Source organism: Brassica napus, chromosome A9 (assembly GCF_020379485.1).
Source record: "Brassica napus cultivar Da-Ae chromosome A9, Da-Ae, whole genome shotgun sequence".
NCBI classification, from domain to species: domain Eukaryota; kingdom Viridiplantae; phylum Streptophyta; class Magnoliopsida; order Brassicales; family Brassicaceae; genus Brassica; species Brassica napus.
In genome coordinates, this window is record NC_063442.1 from 2304720 (window position 1) to 2321373 (window position 16654).

The following is a 16654-nucleotide window of genomic DNA, read 5'->3' on the forward strand; positions in this document are numbered from 1 at the left end:
GCATTGCGTACAATTTATGAAAGACAGACTCATCTGGATGGTCAAAGTTGTATTCATGAACTCTAGCAAGTTCTTCTTCAGTCAAACTATAGTAGAACAAGTAATGCCACATCATTCATTCTCTTAATATTTACTGGAGCAATATGTGGACGGAGAAAGTATTTCTTGAATAAGATTCATACGCTCATAACATCATTTAAATACATTCAGCGTCGATTATAAAAGTTTTGTATTCTGATTATCCTGTTTTTAAATATTTGGTGTTGTGAGTAATTTGTTTCTCTTCGGCTATGTTTATACTCTCCACAATACATTCATCCATGATATACTCACATACATATTCATGAGACACCATCCACGACACACTAACCACGAGAATCCTATCCACTATACATTCATCCATAAAACACTGTCCACAAATCACCCATCCATGAGTATTATAGATGATAGGAAAGTTTTCAGATATCCTTGAATTAGTACACATGCTCTCAGACATGGTTCGTAAGATCACAAAGTCTAAGACATTTCATACTTGAGTTTCCACTTGATTGTACAAAAACTTGAAACACAAATAGCCAATTGCATAACTTCTTTATAAAAAAGTTAACATAATTCTCTTGTCCACAAGTATCTTGTCCATAACTATTTCATTAACAAAGACTCTTACAAATAATTTGTTTTCTTTTTCTTAACTTGTTTGATTCTTATATATATGTTTTAAATTTCAAATAATGATACAAAAAAGGGAGAATATGAAAACAAATTACAAAGAGGGCTAATTACAAAATATATTCGATTATTGATGGAAATAGAGATGCAATTAAGAAGATGGAAAAGCTTATAATAATCTTGGTGACCCAGATGACAGTGGACTCAGATTTGCAGATACATCAGGGAGGATCGCCGAGGATAAAACGGAGAGAAACGACGTACGTTGAGCAAATTTTTTGGTGACCACAACATCCGTAGGCAACCCATTTGATATTCGTAGGCAAATTTTTCGGCACATCTATCATCCGTTGTTTAATTTGGGATTGGAATTGAGAAAGTTATTTTGAAGCTAGAGAAGATAGAGGTCTAGTGGGGAAGAAGAGTTATTTAGTTAAGGGTGTTTTTTTTTTGTCCGTCATGAGTAAGTTGTTTAGTTAAGGGGTGTCAATGTCTTTACACAGCAAAAAAGTGTGTAGCAAGTCCAATGTGACCTTTAGTGTAATTAGAAACTGGAAAAGTGTCTGAGAGAGTAAATATTTCATTAAAGCGAGACCGAAAGCTCTATATTTAAAGGAATATAATATTTAATGTAAAGTTTTAAAGTTACTAGCTTAGTTCTTAAATGAAAAGATCTAATACAATTCCGCAGTCTTACTAATTATAAGCTTCTCGAGGACATAACTTTCCTAACATCTTACTTAGTATAAAGACCATACACTAAAAGGTATTCATATCATAGTTCTTACTTAGATTCGAATCCAACATACATATATAATGGCTCTATAGATTGTAAACGATAGATTATCTTTATTATTAAACTTAAATCGTACATGTAAAGATAGATTTTCTATTGGTGGCTGCAACTCTGCGACCTCACCATCGGTCCTCGTGTGTTTTCGCCGCATATTACCATTTCCTCCGGTGACTCTACGGTCACTCTTAAAAGCGTTTCTTTTCAGAAAAGGAAAACAGTAAAAGAGAGGATTAGATTCATTGGTCTGAACCAAGAGTCAAAAAGACAAAACCCACCTGTAATCCCATCAATTTTAGTTGCCTACCGTTTATCCATTATAGCTGGACACCCCAGATATTTCCACGTGGCACCGTGTCACGGGAGTGTAATAAAAAAGCTTATATTCTTCTAGATGTAACGTTAGCATAATAATAACCTTTTTTTATTTTTTTTTGTCAACAACGTTAGCATAACTATCTCCCCAAAACTAATAAAAAGTCTACCTTTTCGTCTTGTTTTTTAATTATTTACTCAATTACTTACTTTTTATAAATAGTTTCATATTAAAAAATATTAAATGATTAATCCTGTTTAAGAATCTGGACACGAGTAAAGAAAGTTATCAACATACTTGATTAATCTATCATATCTTAACCTTTCTGAATTCTAAAGAATAAATAAGTGGTAAAACTAAATTTTATCATCACTTGTTTTCTTAGATTATCATACATTTTGTTTGAATTTCTTTTGAAATATTAGAGGCGATTAAGGTATGGACTATAGGTTATATAGAAAGTTTTAAGCTACACAAAAAGTTTTTTTTGGTTGTATGCAGTTAACCTTAATTATTGAAATAAAATTAACCTTAATTATTTGAGTTTATGTACTTATTTGCTGCCCAAGCTGACCAATTTGCCTCCTCTCTCTCTCTCTCTCTCTCTCTTTTTCACACAAGCTGCCCGAACTGCCCGTTGCTGACCACTTTCAGTATCTCCCTCTCTCTTCTCTCTGCTCAAGATGCCCTTTCGTTGCTCTGTATCCATCTCTCTGACCAGCCCTTTTGTTCTAAAACTTTCACTCACATCTTTTTGTCTTATCATCTCTTCTCCATCCCTAACTTAAAGAGCTCAAATTCACTTCTACTGAACTGGGGCTTTCATCCAAGTTATTACTTGGATCTTTCCTTAAAAAGTCCCACCTTTGTGTTCTGTTTCGAGGCAAAAAGGATCAAACTTTATAGTCCGAGAGAACTGGGTCTCTGACTTTCTGTAAATTCAATCTTCTGGGTCTGATCGAGGTTGGTGTTGTTGTCTGGATGTGATCAGAGAGGGATAGAGAATTTGATTAGGAGATGATGGGTACAGGGCAAGACTCTGTTAAAGTGATGGCTGTGGTGGATAAACCTGAAAAGGAGAAGGTGTTGAGTAAAAAAAAGAATGGGTTTTGGTTCAGATTCAAGCTCATGTTTAGCTGCATCTCTTCTAGATCAAAAGTTGATAGTTCCACACTTGTTGGTAATAATAATAATCTCTTTCTTCAAGTTTGTTTTGTGAGTCTGTTTATGTTATCTTTATAGTTCACAAAGATTCCTCCTGTTTTGTTCAGAGCCTAAGACTGTTACTGAGAAGCGTGAAGGTGATCCACCTAGCTGTAACGGTTCCACAACACCACTAATCAGTGGGGAACTCAAGTATTCATCCAAGCTGAGGATCTTCATGTTCAACGACCTCAAGCTAGCCACTAGGAACTTCAGACCAGAGTCACTTCTCGGTGAAGGTGGGTTCGGATGTGTTTTCAAAGGATGGATTGAGGAAAACGGAACCGCGCCTGTCAAGCCTGGAACTGGTCTAACCGTAGCAGTCAAAACGCTGAACCCGGATGGCCTTCAAGGCCACAAGGAGTGGCTGGTAATGCAAACAATCTCATTACCTTGATTATGATGGTTACAGTCTATTATTTGATTGTTTTGCTATTCATGCGGGGCAGGCTGAGATTAACTTTCTTGGAAACCTTGTTCACCCAAGCTTGGTTAAACTGGTGGGATATTGCATGGAAGATGATCAAAGGCTGCTTGTTTACGAGTTTATGCCTAGAGGGAGTTTGGAGAATCATCTTTTCAGGAGTATGTAAACAACAAAACCGCTGCAGATCTTGTTTTTTTTTTTTTTTGCTTGAGGATTATTGTTTTGTTGATTTTTTTTTTGTTTTCAGGGACATTACCTCTCCCTTGGTCTGTGAGAATGAAAATCGCGGTTGGTGCAGCTAAAGGTCTTGCGTTTCTTCATGAGGAAGCTGAGAAGCCTGTCATTTACCGCGATTTCAAAACATCTAACATCTTACTAGATGCGGTATGTCTGAAGCATAAGAGCTTGATTTAGCCTAAAAGTTCTTCCCTTTAGCATCTCCATTATGGTTCTAAAGGCGGCAAATCGGTCATAGTCTAAACGATTCTTTTATATCCGATTTATACGAGTCAAATCGGTTTAAACTATCTAAATTATTCTAAATTAGTCTAAATCTGGTAAATTAAAAAATAACATTAGTATAAATCCACAAATTTATCTAATTTCTTTTGTTTTGTTAACTAAAATCAGATTATTCATCAAAATAATTTTATAATTAAACCCAAAAACTAAAAGCTCGTATATATATAAATTCAATAATTTGTTAACGTCTAGGTTCCGCCTAGTCTCCAAATAATCGGTCTAGTCGCTAGTTCGCTACAAAGCGCCGGTTACCATCTAGCAGTATTTCCGGTTACCATCTAGCAGTATTTGAACATTGGTTATTTATAGCAGGAGCAAATGTTTCTATTTCAGGAATATAACGCAAAGCTCTCTGATTTTGGGCTTGCAAAAGATGCACCAGACGAGAAAAAATCACATGTATCAACCAGAGTCATGGGAACATATGGTTATGCAGCTCCTGAGTATGTAATGACTGGTGAGTGAGTTATCTTAGTATTGGTTTATTTAGTTTCTAGACTTACTAATTTCAGTTTTTAACTTCAGGACATTTGTCGACAAAGAGTGATGTATACAGCTTTGGAGTAGTGTTACTTGAGATACTAACTGGACGAAGAGCAGTGGATAAAACCCGTCCCAACGGTGAACAAAACTTGGTCGAATGTGCGAGACCTCATCTTTTAGACAAGAAGAGGTTCTACAGACTGTTAGATCCTCGCTTAGAAGGTCACTACTCGATCAAAGGTGCTCAGAAGGCCACACAAGTAGCTGCGCAGTGTCTGAACCGAGACTGCAAAGCTAGACCAAAGATGAGTGAAGTGGTGGAAGCATTAAAGCCGTTACCAAGTCTTAAAGACTTTGCTAGCTCCTCTTCTTCTTTTCAAACTATGCAGCCGGTTGGGAAGAACGGTGTAAGAACACAAGGAGGTGGAGGGTTTGTGTCGAGGAATGGAGTGCCTTTGAGGAGTTTGTCTAGCTTGAACTTGCCTCAAGGTTCTTCGCCTTATCGGTATGCTCGTGGATCACCAAAGCCTAAAGGATAATAAGAGACATGACTCAGAGTATAGGAGTTAGTTCTTATTCATGTCTGACCGGTTGGATCTTCCAGCTTCCTGCTGCAAAAGAGATGGTTCTGTGGAAAGTGAAGCCTTGGGAAGTTTTGGAATGTTGGGATCCTTGTTTTTGTTCCTTTGAGTTGGTGGGAACTCAAGAAGATATCTTTGGTCTTGAAGGTCTAAAGATTTTGATATGTGACTTTGTATTGTGTAGAAATGTAAAGGTCAAGAGTGTAAAGTGAACCTGTTGTTTGTAAAAGCTTTATGTAATGTGAAAATTTTCTTTAACTTGGTTAAAATATAAAAATCCATTTATAGATTTTCGAATAATGGATAAAACATAATAGTAGGTTCTTAAACTTTTAAGTAAATAAATTAAAATAGAATGCTATGGTTGAGACTTGAGAGGCGTTGATGAGAGATCTAGAATCTCTGTGGAAGGAGGACAAAGCATAAGTATAATTGTAAACAAAAAGAAAAGAAAAAATTAGAATGGAGATGCGGGGTATCGATCCCCGTACCTCTCGCATGCTAAGCGAGCGCTCTACCATCTGAGCTACATCCCCTTTGCTGCTTTAATTTAATATTATAATTTTAGTCGTCAATAATGTTTCTTCTTCTTTGCCCTTACGTGTTACTGTGGTATGTCGGAGTCTGCAGATTTTGAATTGCAACGATGCTGAGAAGATCACTGACGCAAACATCCTCTCGCCGTCTTCTCTCTTGCAAGACTCCCTTCTTCTCAAAATCCTCTCCATCACCGTTCTCCTCATTGTCCTTTTCCCCTGATCCACCTCCCTCAGAGAGCAACACCGTTGAACATGTCGAAAAGGCAAGTGCCGTCGCCGGAAAAACCATCTCCGTCGAACGTTCTGCTCTCTCCAATCCTCTCGGTACGTGTTTTATCTCAACACTCTTTTTAGTAAGATTCATTTTGACAAGTTTTAGAGTCTGATTGTTGTTTGAAGATTAGACCACTCTCATGAACCCGCACCGGACTCTGAGCTCGTCAAGCACCTCAAGAGCGTCATCAAGGTATCCTAGCTTCGTACATTTTGACCATCGTACGAAGCTTTTGTTGTTGTTGTTGATGATGATTTTGTGTTCTGTCTGAAGTTTGAACAAATCTATCAGTTTGGTAATAGAAAAATCGAAACTTGTTTTTTTTGTTATTGTTGAGCTTGTGTTCTGTCTGAATTTTGATCAAATATATGAGTTTGGTAATAGAAAAATCAGAACTTTATTTTGCTATTGTTAATCTTGTGATCAGTCTTGAAGTTTGATAAAGTTTTATGAGTTCGGTAACAGAAAAAATCAAAACTTTTTTTTTTTGGTTATTGTTGATCTTGTGATCTGTCTGAAGTTTGCTGAAACCAAAAAAATTTAAATTAATTTCTTCATAATTTTCATAAAACAAACTAACCGAACATTGAACCAAATCAGCTTTTCGTTTGGGTTTGATTTGGCATTATTTCGTCAAAACCAAACTAACCATAAACCGAACTACCGAATCAAATTAACTGTTCAAACCAAACCTGCATGCTACCAAACCAAAACTAAACCCAAAGCAATCTCCAATTTATTTGGTTTATCAGACCGGTTTAAGGATAATATCGTAATTCGACGCGCCAAAGGCCGAGATTGCAAACCAACCAATCAAATTCAAAGCTATCTTCTCCCACGTCGATCTCTCTCTGCTTCAATCTTCTTTTTTTTCTTCAGATCTCTACACCATCAATCTCCGAGATCTGAAATATATCCGGAAGAGAAGGATGTACGGATTCGAGGCGCTCACGTTCAACATCCACGGCGGATACCTGGAGGCGATCGTGAGAGGCCACCGTGCTGGTCTTCTCACCACCGCCGATTACAACAATCTCTGCCAGTGTGAAAACCTCGACGACATCAAGATGCACCTCTCCGCCACCAAGTACGGCTCTTACCTCCAAAACGGTGCGTTTTCTCCCATACGATCCGTGATCTCTTAGAATGTGACATCAGTTGTGTAATGAATTTTATTATTCGTACAAGACAAGACAAATGTTCTTTTGTTTGAAATTGGACAGTTAGTTTGTGTCTGAACTTCATTGTTGTAGTTTCCTTAACGCCGTTATGAATTTTGGTTAGTTGACTTTGACTTTTCTGTTTCGTTTTATCTTTGGATGCAGAACCGTCACCTCTGCATACCACAACGATCGTGGAGAAGTGTACACTCAAGCTTGTTGATGACTATAAGCATATGCTTTGCCAAGCAACTGAGCCTATGTCTACCTTCTTAGAGTACATCAGGTAACTCAGATATAGATGGTGCTGTATAGGGCCGGTCCTGAGATTTACGGGTTTTGAAACAATTACGAACCAAGTACTACATGATCAAAAAAAAAAAAAAAAAAAAAAAAAGTACTACATGATCAAATACACATATTTTTATCAATTTGGGGGCCGGGTAATATAATACATATTAAACATTAAACTTGTGCTAATAGGGCCGATCCTGAAATTTACGGGATTTGAAGCAATTACGAACTGCTTACTAAATAACCAAAATATATAAAAAAATTATTAACCAACATTAAAAAATTTGGGAGTCAAAGGCGAATGTTTGTTTTCGCTATGTCCAGTGCACATCATAGCGTGTAAGGTCTGGTAATTTTTGTGAAGCTCCATCTTTAAAGAGAGTGCAGTGAAGTGTTATTATGAAAGCAAATAGTTTTGATTATTTTTGTTGTAGCTTTTACTGTTACCTTGCTTTTTCTTTCTTTCTTTATTTCCTGGATTAAGTTTAGTGTATATATATCTTCTAAATGACGCTGGCATTTGAGATATTGAGTTCTTTTGATATTGTAATGCAGATATGGCCATATGATTGACAATGTTGTACTAATTGTTACTGGAACTTTGCACGAGAGAGATGTTCAAGAGCTGATCGAGAAATGTCACCCTTTAGGCATGTTTGATAGGTACTCCACCTTGACCTTTTGGATCTTCTATACCTCTTTTAGATCCTTTTAATTTTTTTTGCTCATGATTTTTATTTTACAGCATTGCCACATTGGCGGTTGCTCAGAACATGAGGGAGCTCTATAGGTTGGTGCTTGTGGATACTCCTCTTGCTCCTTATTTCTCGGAATGCTTAACATCAGAGGTACATAGCTGAAACATTTACTGTCCTAGTTACTGGATACATTGGTTGGTTATGAAATTGGTTTCATCATTTTTCAGGATTTGGATGACATGAACATAGAGATTATGAGGAACACGCTTTACAAAGCATACCTTGAGGATTTTTACAAGTTCTGTCAGGTGCTAGTCAACTCCTTAATCTGTTTTCACAATATTTCATAATCTAACTATACAAGCTATAACCCATTTTGGCTGTGTATCCGAAATAGAAACTTGGTGGGGCAACAGCAGAGATAATGTCTGACCTTCTGGCCTTCGAAGCTGATAGAAGAGCTGTCAACATCACCATCAATAGGTAATTAATTACTGATGTTACCCTCGTTGTGTTTCTTTGTTTATTAAGGTACTGAAACTGATTTTCCTTGTTATGCAGCATCGGCACTGAGCTTACAAGAGAAGACAGGAAGAAACTGTACTCTAACTTTGGTCTCCTGTAAGCATTCTAGATCCAAAGGATAGTCCCATTCAATGTTTGCATAGAACTCTAGAGCAGTTTCTCTTTTCTTGCTTCTGCAGCTATCCATATGGACACGAGGAGCTTGCTATCTGTGAAGACATAGATCAGGTAAAGCTTAAGCTAATATATTATAATAAATATGTTATATGTTACATCAATAATGAATCCCATTGTCATTCATTAATAGGTTCGTGGTGTGATGGAGAAGTACCCTCCTTACCAAGCAATATTCTCAAAGATGTCCTACGGAGAGAGCCAGATGCTTGACAAAGCGTTTTATGAAGAGGAAGTCCGAAGGCTTTGCTTAGCCTTCGAGCAGCAGGTTTTGTTTCCATATAAGTTTCTTAAGTTGAGATGATGTACATTAATGCCTAGTACTAACAGTGGTTTGTTGGAAACTGAGTTATTGCAGTTCCACTACGCGGTGTTCTTTGCTTATATGAGGTTGAGGGAGCAGGAGATCAGGAACCTGATGTGGATATCCGAATGTGTTGCGCAGAATCAGAAGTCGAGGATCCACGACAGTGTTGTCTACATGTTCTGAGGTCTGGTAAGAAGTTGAGAAACACATATTGAAATGTGTGTTAAAACTGGAGAATAAGAAGAAAAAAACAATTTGGTTTTCCTTCATTGCTCTGGTTTACTCTGTACAATCTACATTTTTTTCAAATAAGAATAATCCCTCCTATTTGTTTGTTTGTTTTTGCCCTATCTTGATTGGTTGTCTATTGCCAATGAATTCTTGTAATAATACAAACTTTTTATTTGTTTTGTAATATACTGTATTAAATATTTGGAAATCCAAAAATTTCAAAAGTCTTTTTTTCTATATTTAATTTACATTTTCACCATTTCTGTAGAAAATATATTATAGAGGCATGAACTTATACACGTCTATGTTCTTGTTTGATAAGTACACCTTGTTTGTGAGTGAGTGTGAGTATTTGGATTCCAAGCATGTGACACGTTGCTAAGAGAAACGTTCTTTGACATGGCTGAACACAACTATATAACTATATATAAAAAAGCAACAAAATCCTTGTAATTCTTTATACTAAACTAGTATTAGTTCTAATGACGATATGATATGTGACAAGTTTATGAAGATGAAATTTATGGACAAAAAGGAGCATCTAAAATCTTATAAACAATGTGACTGAGATCTACACATAGGCTTTGCAACGCCGTAGCTTTACGCATGATGCTTCATTCAATAATTATTTTCAGCATGCAGCAAGTACGTACAACGCAATAAAACAAGCAAAACCTACACATAATATAACTTATTGGTAAAAGAAATTCAGTTTTAACTAGTCGAACATCAACAATATGTGCTAACGGATTTGTTTGGTAACGAATTATTAAAGAAAACATGCCATAATTAGAAATGTCGATATTTTTATTAATGGTTACAAATAGAGATCAAAACATCACATGGCATTTCCCTTCATATTAGTACAAATAAAAGTAGTAAAAGATAAACTCATGGCTCCTTCATCTGTTGTTTGTTAATAAACATAACTTGCATGCGTCTTTGCTCAGTCTAAGTGTTTCTTGCTAGGGTGGACCCGTGATTTGAACTCTCCATCTCCTCTGAACTTTGCCTTACCCGCCGCATCGTACTTAACGAATCCTCCCAAGTGATCAAAGAACCCCCCGAACAATCTTCTGCCTCCGACATGACTTTGAACTCCAACCTTAGCTTCAGCTTGGCTGTGGCCGCTTAAACCGATCATTTTAGACCCAAAACCGACGCCGTTCTTGGTGAAAGTACCGATGAGACCGCCGCCGGTGCCGCGAACAAGAGGGATGCCGATTTGCTTCACGGAAGAGAACTTCATGGTGCACTCAGTGATCTCCTTAACGAAAACAGTAATGGCACCCTTCAAGTTAATCAAACATTCGTCGATCTTGTCCCTATCCCCTTGGCTTATCATAGCGTTAGCATTGAACTTATACTTGGCCGAGATCTCAGCAATCTTCTCCTCAAGCTTAAGAAAACATCCAGCCATAACGTTGTAGCTCTTCTCGAGCTTAGCCGCAAAGGAACCTTCTATACCAATAGCTGCTTCAGCCGCAAACATCGCCTTGGCTATCATAGCGTATTTGGTGTAGGCCACGCGAATCACGTTCCTGACGCCTGCAGCCTTGAAGGCTGCGAGCTGGTTGCTGAAGGTTTTGCATATGGAGAACAAAGCGTTGAACTGAACGCTGTTTGGTGCGGATTTAGCCTTCTCCTCGATGAACTTAGAGATTTCATTGGAAGGGATGGTTTGGATTCCCCCCAAAGTAGGTGGACATATGTTCTTTTGTGTTTTCTTGGGATTAGGTGGGTGAGCCGAGACGGAGGCGATGACTAGAACTAAGGCTAAAGATAACAACAGAGAAGTCCTTGCCATGGTTGTATTGATGGCAAGGCAAAATGAAGGAAATGCATTTTGCTTTGAGGACTTTGAAAGGTATTTATACATTTTGATTTCGCCTAATAATAAACTAAATAAGTTACAAGAACAGAAGGAAAAATAACCCAAATAAAAGAGAGATTCATGGACGTTCACTAGACTTTGGTCTTGCTGGCTAGCTAATTTTGTGAATTGCAAAAAGAGATTAACAAGTCATTACTGGTTAATTTAGACAACCGGTCTAGATAGTTATGTATAATGTTTTTTTTTTTTGTCACGAAATGTATAATGTTTAGTTTTCATCATATCATTCACATTGATATATCTTTGCCTAGAGACTTACAAATGTAGTCGTTTTGATCATTAATATATAATAACTAGTTATGTAGCAAAGCAAGTAGTGTTTCAATCAATTAGGAAAAATTATATGAAAAATAAGGAAGAAGAGGCGTTTAACATCTAGAGTAAAAAAAAACTGAAAAAAAATGAAATTTCTGGGCTGTACTAGAGAAGCAAGTAGGGGTTCAAGTTGATACTCAAAATTAAATGTAGACATAGTTGTAGTTAATCAGTTTTAAAAGTATGTTGTGATTGTAGAAAAGAAGTCTTCAAAATATTTGTAGTGATTTACATTTAAAATAAAAATATAGACCATTGACTATACAAAACAATAATTTTATAAATATGCCTTATGAATAAATTTTACATGAAAGGATGCCCTAAGCCAATGCTTTAATTTTCTTTAGTGAGCACGGCTCTGATTCTCTCAATGTAGCTCAGAATATAATTGCGAGCTTGCATGTAAATGCAAATTTTGTCTCCTTGGATATGTAAGAAAAGAAGTTTCATTACTCCTTAATACCATCTATATATATATATATGAGTTGAATCACTATGCATACATTGTGTTTTTGGTTGGAGACATTATTTGATATAGGAACAAGAAGAAAATGATTCAAAATCCCTTTAATGGGTCTTGCTTACTTCTCTATGTAAAGCATAGAAAGAGAGCATACAGTCTATAGCATTATTGCTTACAAAGTTATTATTTGCATACGTCGGTCTACAGGTACACGTTCCTGGCCTATACCGATCTTAGTTTTATTGAAACAAAAAATAAAACATCTAATTAGCTACTAATTATCATATTTGGCGGTACTAGTTTTGTCTTTCTTGATGATTTGTTGCCATTAGTGTAGCTCAAGTCTGAGTCTGAGCCCTCAAGATACTGCCTTGTTGTATCTGCTGTGTCTGCTGTGTCTGTTGTGTCTTCTGTGACTGCTGAGACTGTTGAGACTGATGGGACTGCTGAATCTGCTGAGACTGAGTGGAAGATGAAGTTGAACTAGAAGAAACAGCAGTCTCCACAAACTGGGTGGTGACTTGTTCCCATTTAGTGAGCGTCTGCTTAAGCTCTGTCTGTTGTGTGGAGGACACTGTCTTGCCTTTACTCTCACTCACTATTTTAGTTTTAACATCTTCTAGTTCTTTGAATGTCTTCATCAACTGTTGTTGGGAAGATTCTATTTTTTGCTTGGACTAGTGCACCACAAAGAAGAAGAAAAGAAGATGAGTATAATTTTAATCAAAGGAATAAGACATATGAGAGTTTGAATCATAAATATATATTTCTTTTGTTCATACATACCTCAGCTGATGTGCCTAACTTTTCAGTAACAGTCTCTGCCGCTTCATTTAGTGTCCCAGCAGCAGCTTTAACACCAGAAACAAAGGTTTTTTCGTCTGTGCTAGCGATCTTTGAAGTAGCAGTCATGGTAGACTTGAGTGTCTCAAAGAAGGTGTTGAGTTCTGTCTTTGATGCATACTTCTTCTCTAGGTCAGAGATGAAGGACATTACTTCTTGGGATGTTTGAGTCTCAACTTGTTTGGCTGATGCGGTTGATGTGGTACTTTGTGAGGTTTGACTGTTGGTGTTGGTAGTAGTTCCAGTGGGTGTAGTGGGTGTACTGGGTGTAGTAGGTGTAGGTGTACTGGGTGTACTGGGTGTAGGTGTAGTGGGTGTAGTGGGTGTACTAGGTGTAGGTGTTGTGGGTGTACTGGGTGTAGGTGTAGTGGATGTTCTCGGTGTACTGGGTGTAGGTGTAGTGGGTGTTGTGGGTGTACTGGGTGTAGGTGTGGTGGGTGTACTGGGTGTAGGTGTAGTGGGTGTACTCGGTGTAGGTGTAGTGGGTGTTGTGGGTGTTGTGGGTGTAGGTGTAGTGGGTGTACTGGGTGTAGGTGTTGTGGGTGTACTCGGTGTAGGTGTTGCGGGTGTTGCGGGTGTTGTGGGTGTTGCGGGTGTTGCGGGTGTTGCGGGTGTTGCGGGTGTTGTGGGTGTTGCGGGTGTTGTGGGTGTTGTGGGTGTTGGGCTGTCATCTTTTTCACCTCCAAGAAGATCATTAACATCAACGTCAAGCCCGAGATTCGATGTATCAATCGTCTTTCCTGCTGTCTCCACAGCCGTTTTCACAACTGTAACGACTGTTTTAGTCCATTGCACCAAAGCCACGATCAACACTTTCCTTTGCTTATATGTTACACGCTGTGGACCAGCTTTCTTCTGCTCAATCAAAGTCTTTCCCATTGACAGTATGGTCTCTCTGAAATTGTTACTCACCTGTTCCACACACAACAAAGATCAGTACGAAAATTATAGAATCTCATTACTTACTTAAAAATATTATTTATGCATAGGCAAGTAAAATATTTGCATATGGTGCTTACGTCTTTTCTAGCACCAGTCAATACAGATACAGCATTGGCGAGGCCGTCGGCTTTTGTTGTTAGCTGAGAATCGGTAGTTTTCGAAACCCTTGCCGTTTTGATAAAGTTCACGTAAGATATGAACAGTGAAAAGAAAGTCTTGAACCCCTTAGTCGCGGGACATCCACCTTTAAGTCTGTGCAACAAAAATGTCATACCTTTGCATGCGAAAGGTGTAAACTGCATTGCCCTTTTGAAAAACTTCCTCCTCAAGTACATCTTTAACAAGAACGTTCCTTGCGCCTCGTAGAACACACTTGATACTAATATAAACATCAGACATAATGCTAGTACGTTTTTATTAGCCATTTTGGTTATTCCTTTTTTCTTTTCTTTTTTTTTGTTATATAAATGTTTTTCTTTCTTTTTTGAGTTTTTGATGATTTGCGTTTCTTGGAGAGTTGTGTTTATATAGATGGTTTGAGAAATCTATTTTAAGTGAAACGGAGAAAATTGTGGATTACTTTAAGGTCGCTAGAGAATAGCATAAGTGGTTCTCTCATGTTTCATTTTCTTTATGAATTTATGTTGCTATCCGCGTTTCTCTTCATTCTATATTTAGAATGATCAATTTATAATATACTTGAGAAATTGATTTGTTCAACTGTGTACAAACAATACATGCTAAAGTTTTGGTCATGCTTGTTTAAGCTCTCGACTTATCCGTCACACGAGTCACACCCAACATGCGCTTGTTACAACATTTTCGACTATGTGTATATCTAAATTGGGCTTTAAATTTTGTTAGGTGGTCCGGGCAAGTTGCAAACTAACCCCACGGGGTTGTATCTTTTTTAGGCTGAAGGCCTTTTCAAAAAAATTAATAATATGTGTAAATATTTTCTGATTACAAATAGCACGTAACTTGAATTGAAACAACGAGTTATACCTTCCAGCTATTGTTATGTTAGTGCTCCTATTATATTAGGATGCCACTTTTATCATATGAGTACGGGTTAGACTGGCTATCAGGATATCCAGTTACATACAATTAATATTAGAAGTTCTAACTAGCTGTATTGTAACATTTATGTTTCAGAACCTTTACTCATCATATGTTTCAGAACTTTAATGTTTCATACATTTTTTTTTGCTTTTTTTAAATGCCTGTGCAAACGATTTTGCGAAAGGTTTATGTTCACACCATTTGATTTTCTATCAACTTTTAACTAAACATTTTATTGATACAAAGAAGAGCCCCACTTGTAGAAATAGTTAGAGAAGTTCCAAGGTGACTTGTTGATAGTGCCGGCCTGTTTGAACTGAATTATTAAAATACTTTTTCTTGAATTATTAAATACTAATATGCATTCGTTTTCTCGTATGCCAAATATTTATGTATATATTCCTCCGTTCTACAAAATGACGTTTTAATAGTTTCATACATATTAAAAAAAGACATTAAATTATCATAATAAATGTATCATTTTCTGTAATTTTTAATTTTTAATAACTTTTAACCAATGGTAATTCAATAAAATCAATTAATTTTTCTAAAGTTTATAAATTTTTTATAAAAAACACAAAAAATATACATTTTTGTGAAACACACATTTTTGTTAAAAAATCTATTTTAATGAAACAGCGGGGAGTATATATTAGTATTTATATGAAGGTGATCATAATATTAGCCATTGCCATGGGTAATGACGACGGCATGAACATAACCTAAATAAACCTTTTCTTTTTTGTAAAAGGGCTTTAACTTAAATAAACTTTAACAGCTACTATATAACAATTTAGTAAATAAAGTTTTTCTCTATCTTTTCGGCAAACACTACTATATCTAAACTAATATTAAAACCATTTCATTCAAATATAGAGACCTAACAAGTAACAACCATGCATATATAAAACTCACTGTATAATGAAAAGAGTGATCCTAATTAACTGAATTAATCAGTTTATTAAAACAAGGTTTAGTGGAGGCCATCTAGTTCATGTCTCCAAACGGCCAAACATATCCAGACAGAAGACCATTAAGCCACTAAGTAACCCATTTCGCTCTTTCCTTCCCTCCAAATTTCCCATTTTCGATAATATTTGCATACTATTCAATATTTTTGTCTTCGTTCATCTTACATTTAGTTTGATGTTTAAGGCGTAAACATTTCCGTGAAAGTATTTTATTCAATCATTGATTAAATGATAGTAAGTCTTTGTTTTTTGAAACACTATTAAATGATAAGTCTAAGAGCATCTCCAATGTAAAACTCTATTTTTTTTTTCAAAATAGAGTAAAAATGAAAATTGAGTAAAATTATTCTAACCCTACTCCATTTCTCATTCTATAATGGAACGATGAACAAACAAAAAATAGATTAGTAGTAAATTTTATTATATAGTGAGATATGAAGTTGGGTTAAAGCATTCCTTATTCCATATTCACTTTTACTCAATTTTAGAAAAAAAAAATAGAGTAATGATGAAAATGTCCTAATGGCTCATGTTGTTTGACATTGGAAAGCATAAGACACTTAGGGGTGTGACTTTAAAAGAATCGGAGTTTCTGAACCAAACAGAACCAAGATTTTCTGTTTTTAGTCTTTTTTTTTGGGTGCAAACTACGATTTTGATTAAATTAAGCATGGTTTAGTGAGTACATGGCTTGTTTGTTTAAAATTAAATTTATTTATTTTATTTAATAATATCATAAATTTATTTTTATATCCAGAAAATAAAATTTTAATTTCTAAAATAAATTTACAATAAAAATATTTGTTTAATAATATTTCACATTATATTATATTTTAAATGTAAAATATTATTTTTAAAAATAGATATTTGAATTGTAAAATTTATTTTTTAAATAATATTTTTGATATAAACATTTTGAAATTATTAAATAAAATAAATTAATTTTTTTTTTAATTTTATATATTATT

At 35.9% G+C, this 16654-nt stretch overlaps 4 protein-coding genes and 1 non-coding gene across 5 annotated transcripts; 2 read left to right on the forward strand and 3 right to left on the reverse strand.

Moving 5' to 3' along the window:
• Window positions 1–2406: 2406 nt before the first annotated feature.
• LOC106396292 (serine/threonine-protein kinase PBL36-like) lies at window positions 2407–5285 on the forward strand. The gene is made up of 6 exons (XM_048739315.1): window positions 2407–2958; window positions 3050–3351; window positions 3431–3566; window positions 3656–3792; window positions 4264–4387; window positions 4456–5285. Exons 1-6 carry the CDS (start codon window positions 2796–2798, stop codon window positions 4950–4952), a joined length of 1359 nt encoding a protein of 452 aa, XP_048595272.1. The 5' UTR covers window positions 2407–2795; the 3' UTR covers window positions 4953–5285.
• Window positions 5286–5457: 172 nt separating this feature from the next.
• Window positions 5458–5530, reverse strand: TRNAA-AGC. Its single transcript has one exon. It is a non-coding gene; the product is annotated as a tRNA-Ala (tRNA).
• Window positions 5531–6608: 1078 nt separating this feature from the next.
• Window positions 6609–9423, forward strand: LOC106396293 (V-type proton ATPase subunit d1). The gene is made up of 10 exons (XM_013836642.3): window positions 6609–6917; window positions 7133–7253; window positions 7817–7924; window positions 8007–8109; window positions 8187–8267; window positions 8357–8442; window positions 8521–8580; window positions 8664–8712; window positions 8792–8926; window positions 9017–9423. Exons 1-10 carry the CDS (start codon window positions 6737–6739, stop codon window positions 9146–9148), a joined length of 1056 nt encoding a protein of 351 aa, XP_013692096.1. The 5' UTR covers window positions 6609–6736; the 3' UTR covers window positions 9149–9423.
• A 719-nt stretch (window positions 9424–10142) lies between these two features.
• LOC106392885 lies at window positions 10143–11003 on the reverse strand. Its single transcript, XM_013833658.2, has one exon. The coding sequence runs from the start codon at window positions 11001–11003 to the stop codon at window positions 10143–10145; it is 861 nt and encodes a 286-aa protein (XP_013689112.2).
• A 937-nt stretch (window positions 11004–11940) lies between these two features.
• LOC106392886 (cell wall protein DAN4-like) lies at window positions 11941–14161 on the reverse strand. The gene is made up of 3 exons (XM_013833659.3): window positions 13731–14161; window positions 12655–13623; window positions 11941–12545 (listed from the first exon to the last, which is right to left on the reverse strand). Exons 1-3 carry the CDS (start codon window positions 14076–14078, stop codon window positions 12207–12209), a joined length of 1656 nt encoding a protein of 551 aa, XP_013689113.2. The 5' UTR covers window positions 14079–14161; the 3' UTR covers window positions 11941–12206.
• Window positions 14162–16654: the final 2493 nt, after the last annotated feature.

Excerpts from the sequence above, each read along its gene's own strand:
- LOC106396292 (XM_048739315.1), top strand. The coding sequence starts at position 2,796 with ATGATGGGTACAGGGCAAGACTCTGTTAAAGTGATGGCTGTGGTGGAT. Across the intron at positions 3,567-3,655 it reads GGAGAATCATCTTTTCAGGA|GGACATTACCTCTCCCTTGG; the intron begins GTATGTAAACAA and ends TTTTGTTTTCAG. Across the intron at positions 3,793-4,263 it reads CTAACATCTTACTAGATGCG|GAATATAACGCAAAGCTCTC; the intron begins GTATGTCTGAAG and ends TTTCTATTTCAG.
- LOC106396293 (XM_013836642.3), top strand. The coding sequence starts at position 6,737 with ATGTACGGATTCGAGGCGCTCACGTTCAACATCCACGGCGGATACCTG. Across the intron at positions 8,268-8,356 it reads ATTTTTACAAGTTCTGTCAG|AAACTTGGTGGGGCAACAGC; the intron begins GTGCTAGTCAAC and ends TATCCGAAATAG. Across the intron at positions 8,713-8,791 it reads TCTGTGAAGACATAGATCAG|GTTCGTGGTGTGATGGAGAA; the intron begins GTAAAGCTTAAG and ends ATTCATTAATAG.
- LOC106392885 (XM_013833658.2), bottom strand. The coding sequence starts at position 11,003 with ATGGCAAGGACTTCTCTGTTGTTATCTTTAGCCTTAGTTCTAGTCATC.
- LOC106392886 (XM_013833659.3), bottom strand. The coding sequence starts at position 14,078 with ATGGCTAATAAAAACGTACTAGCATTATGTCTGATGTTTATATTAGTA. Across the intron at positions 13,624-13,730 it reads TGACTGGTGCTAGAAAAGAC|GTGAGTAACAATTTCAGAGA; the intron begins GTAAGCACCATA and ends TGTGTGGAACAG. Across the intron at positions 12,546-12,654 it reads AGTTAGGCACATCAGCTGAG|TCCAAGCAAAAAATAGAATC; the intron begins GTATGTATGAAC and ends GTGGTGCACTAG.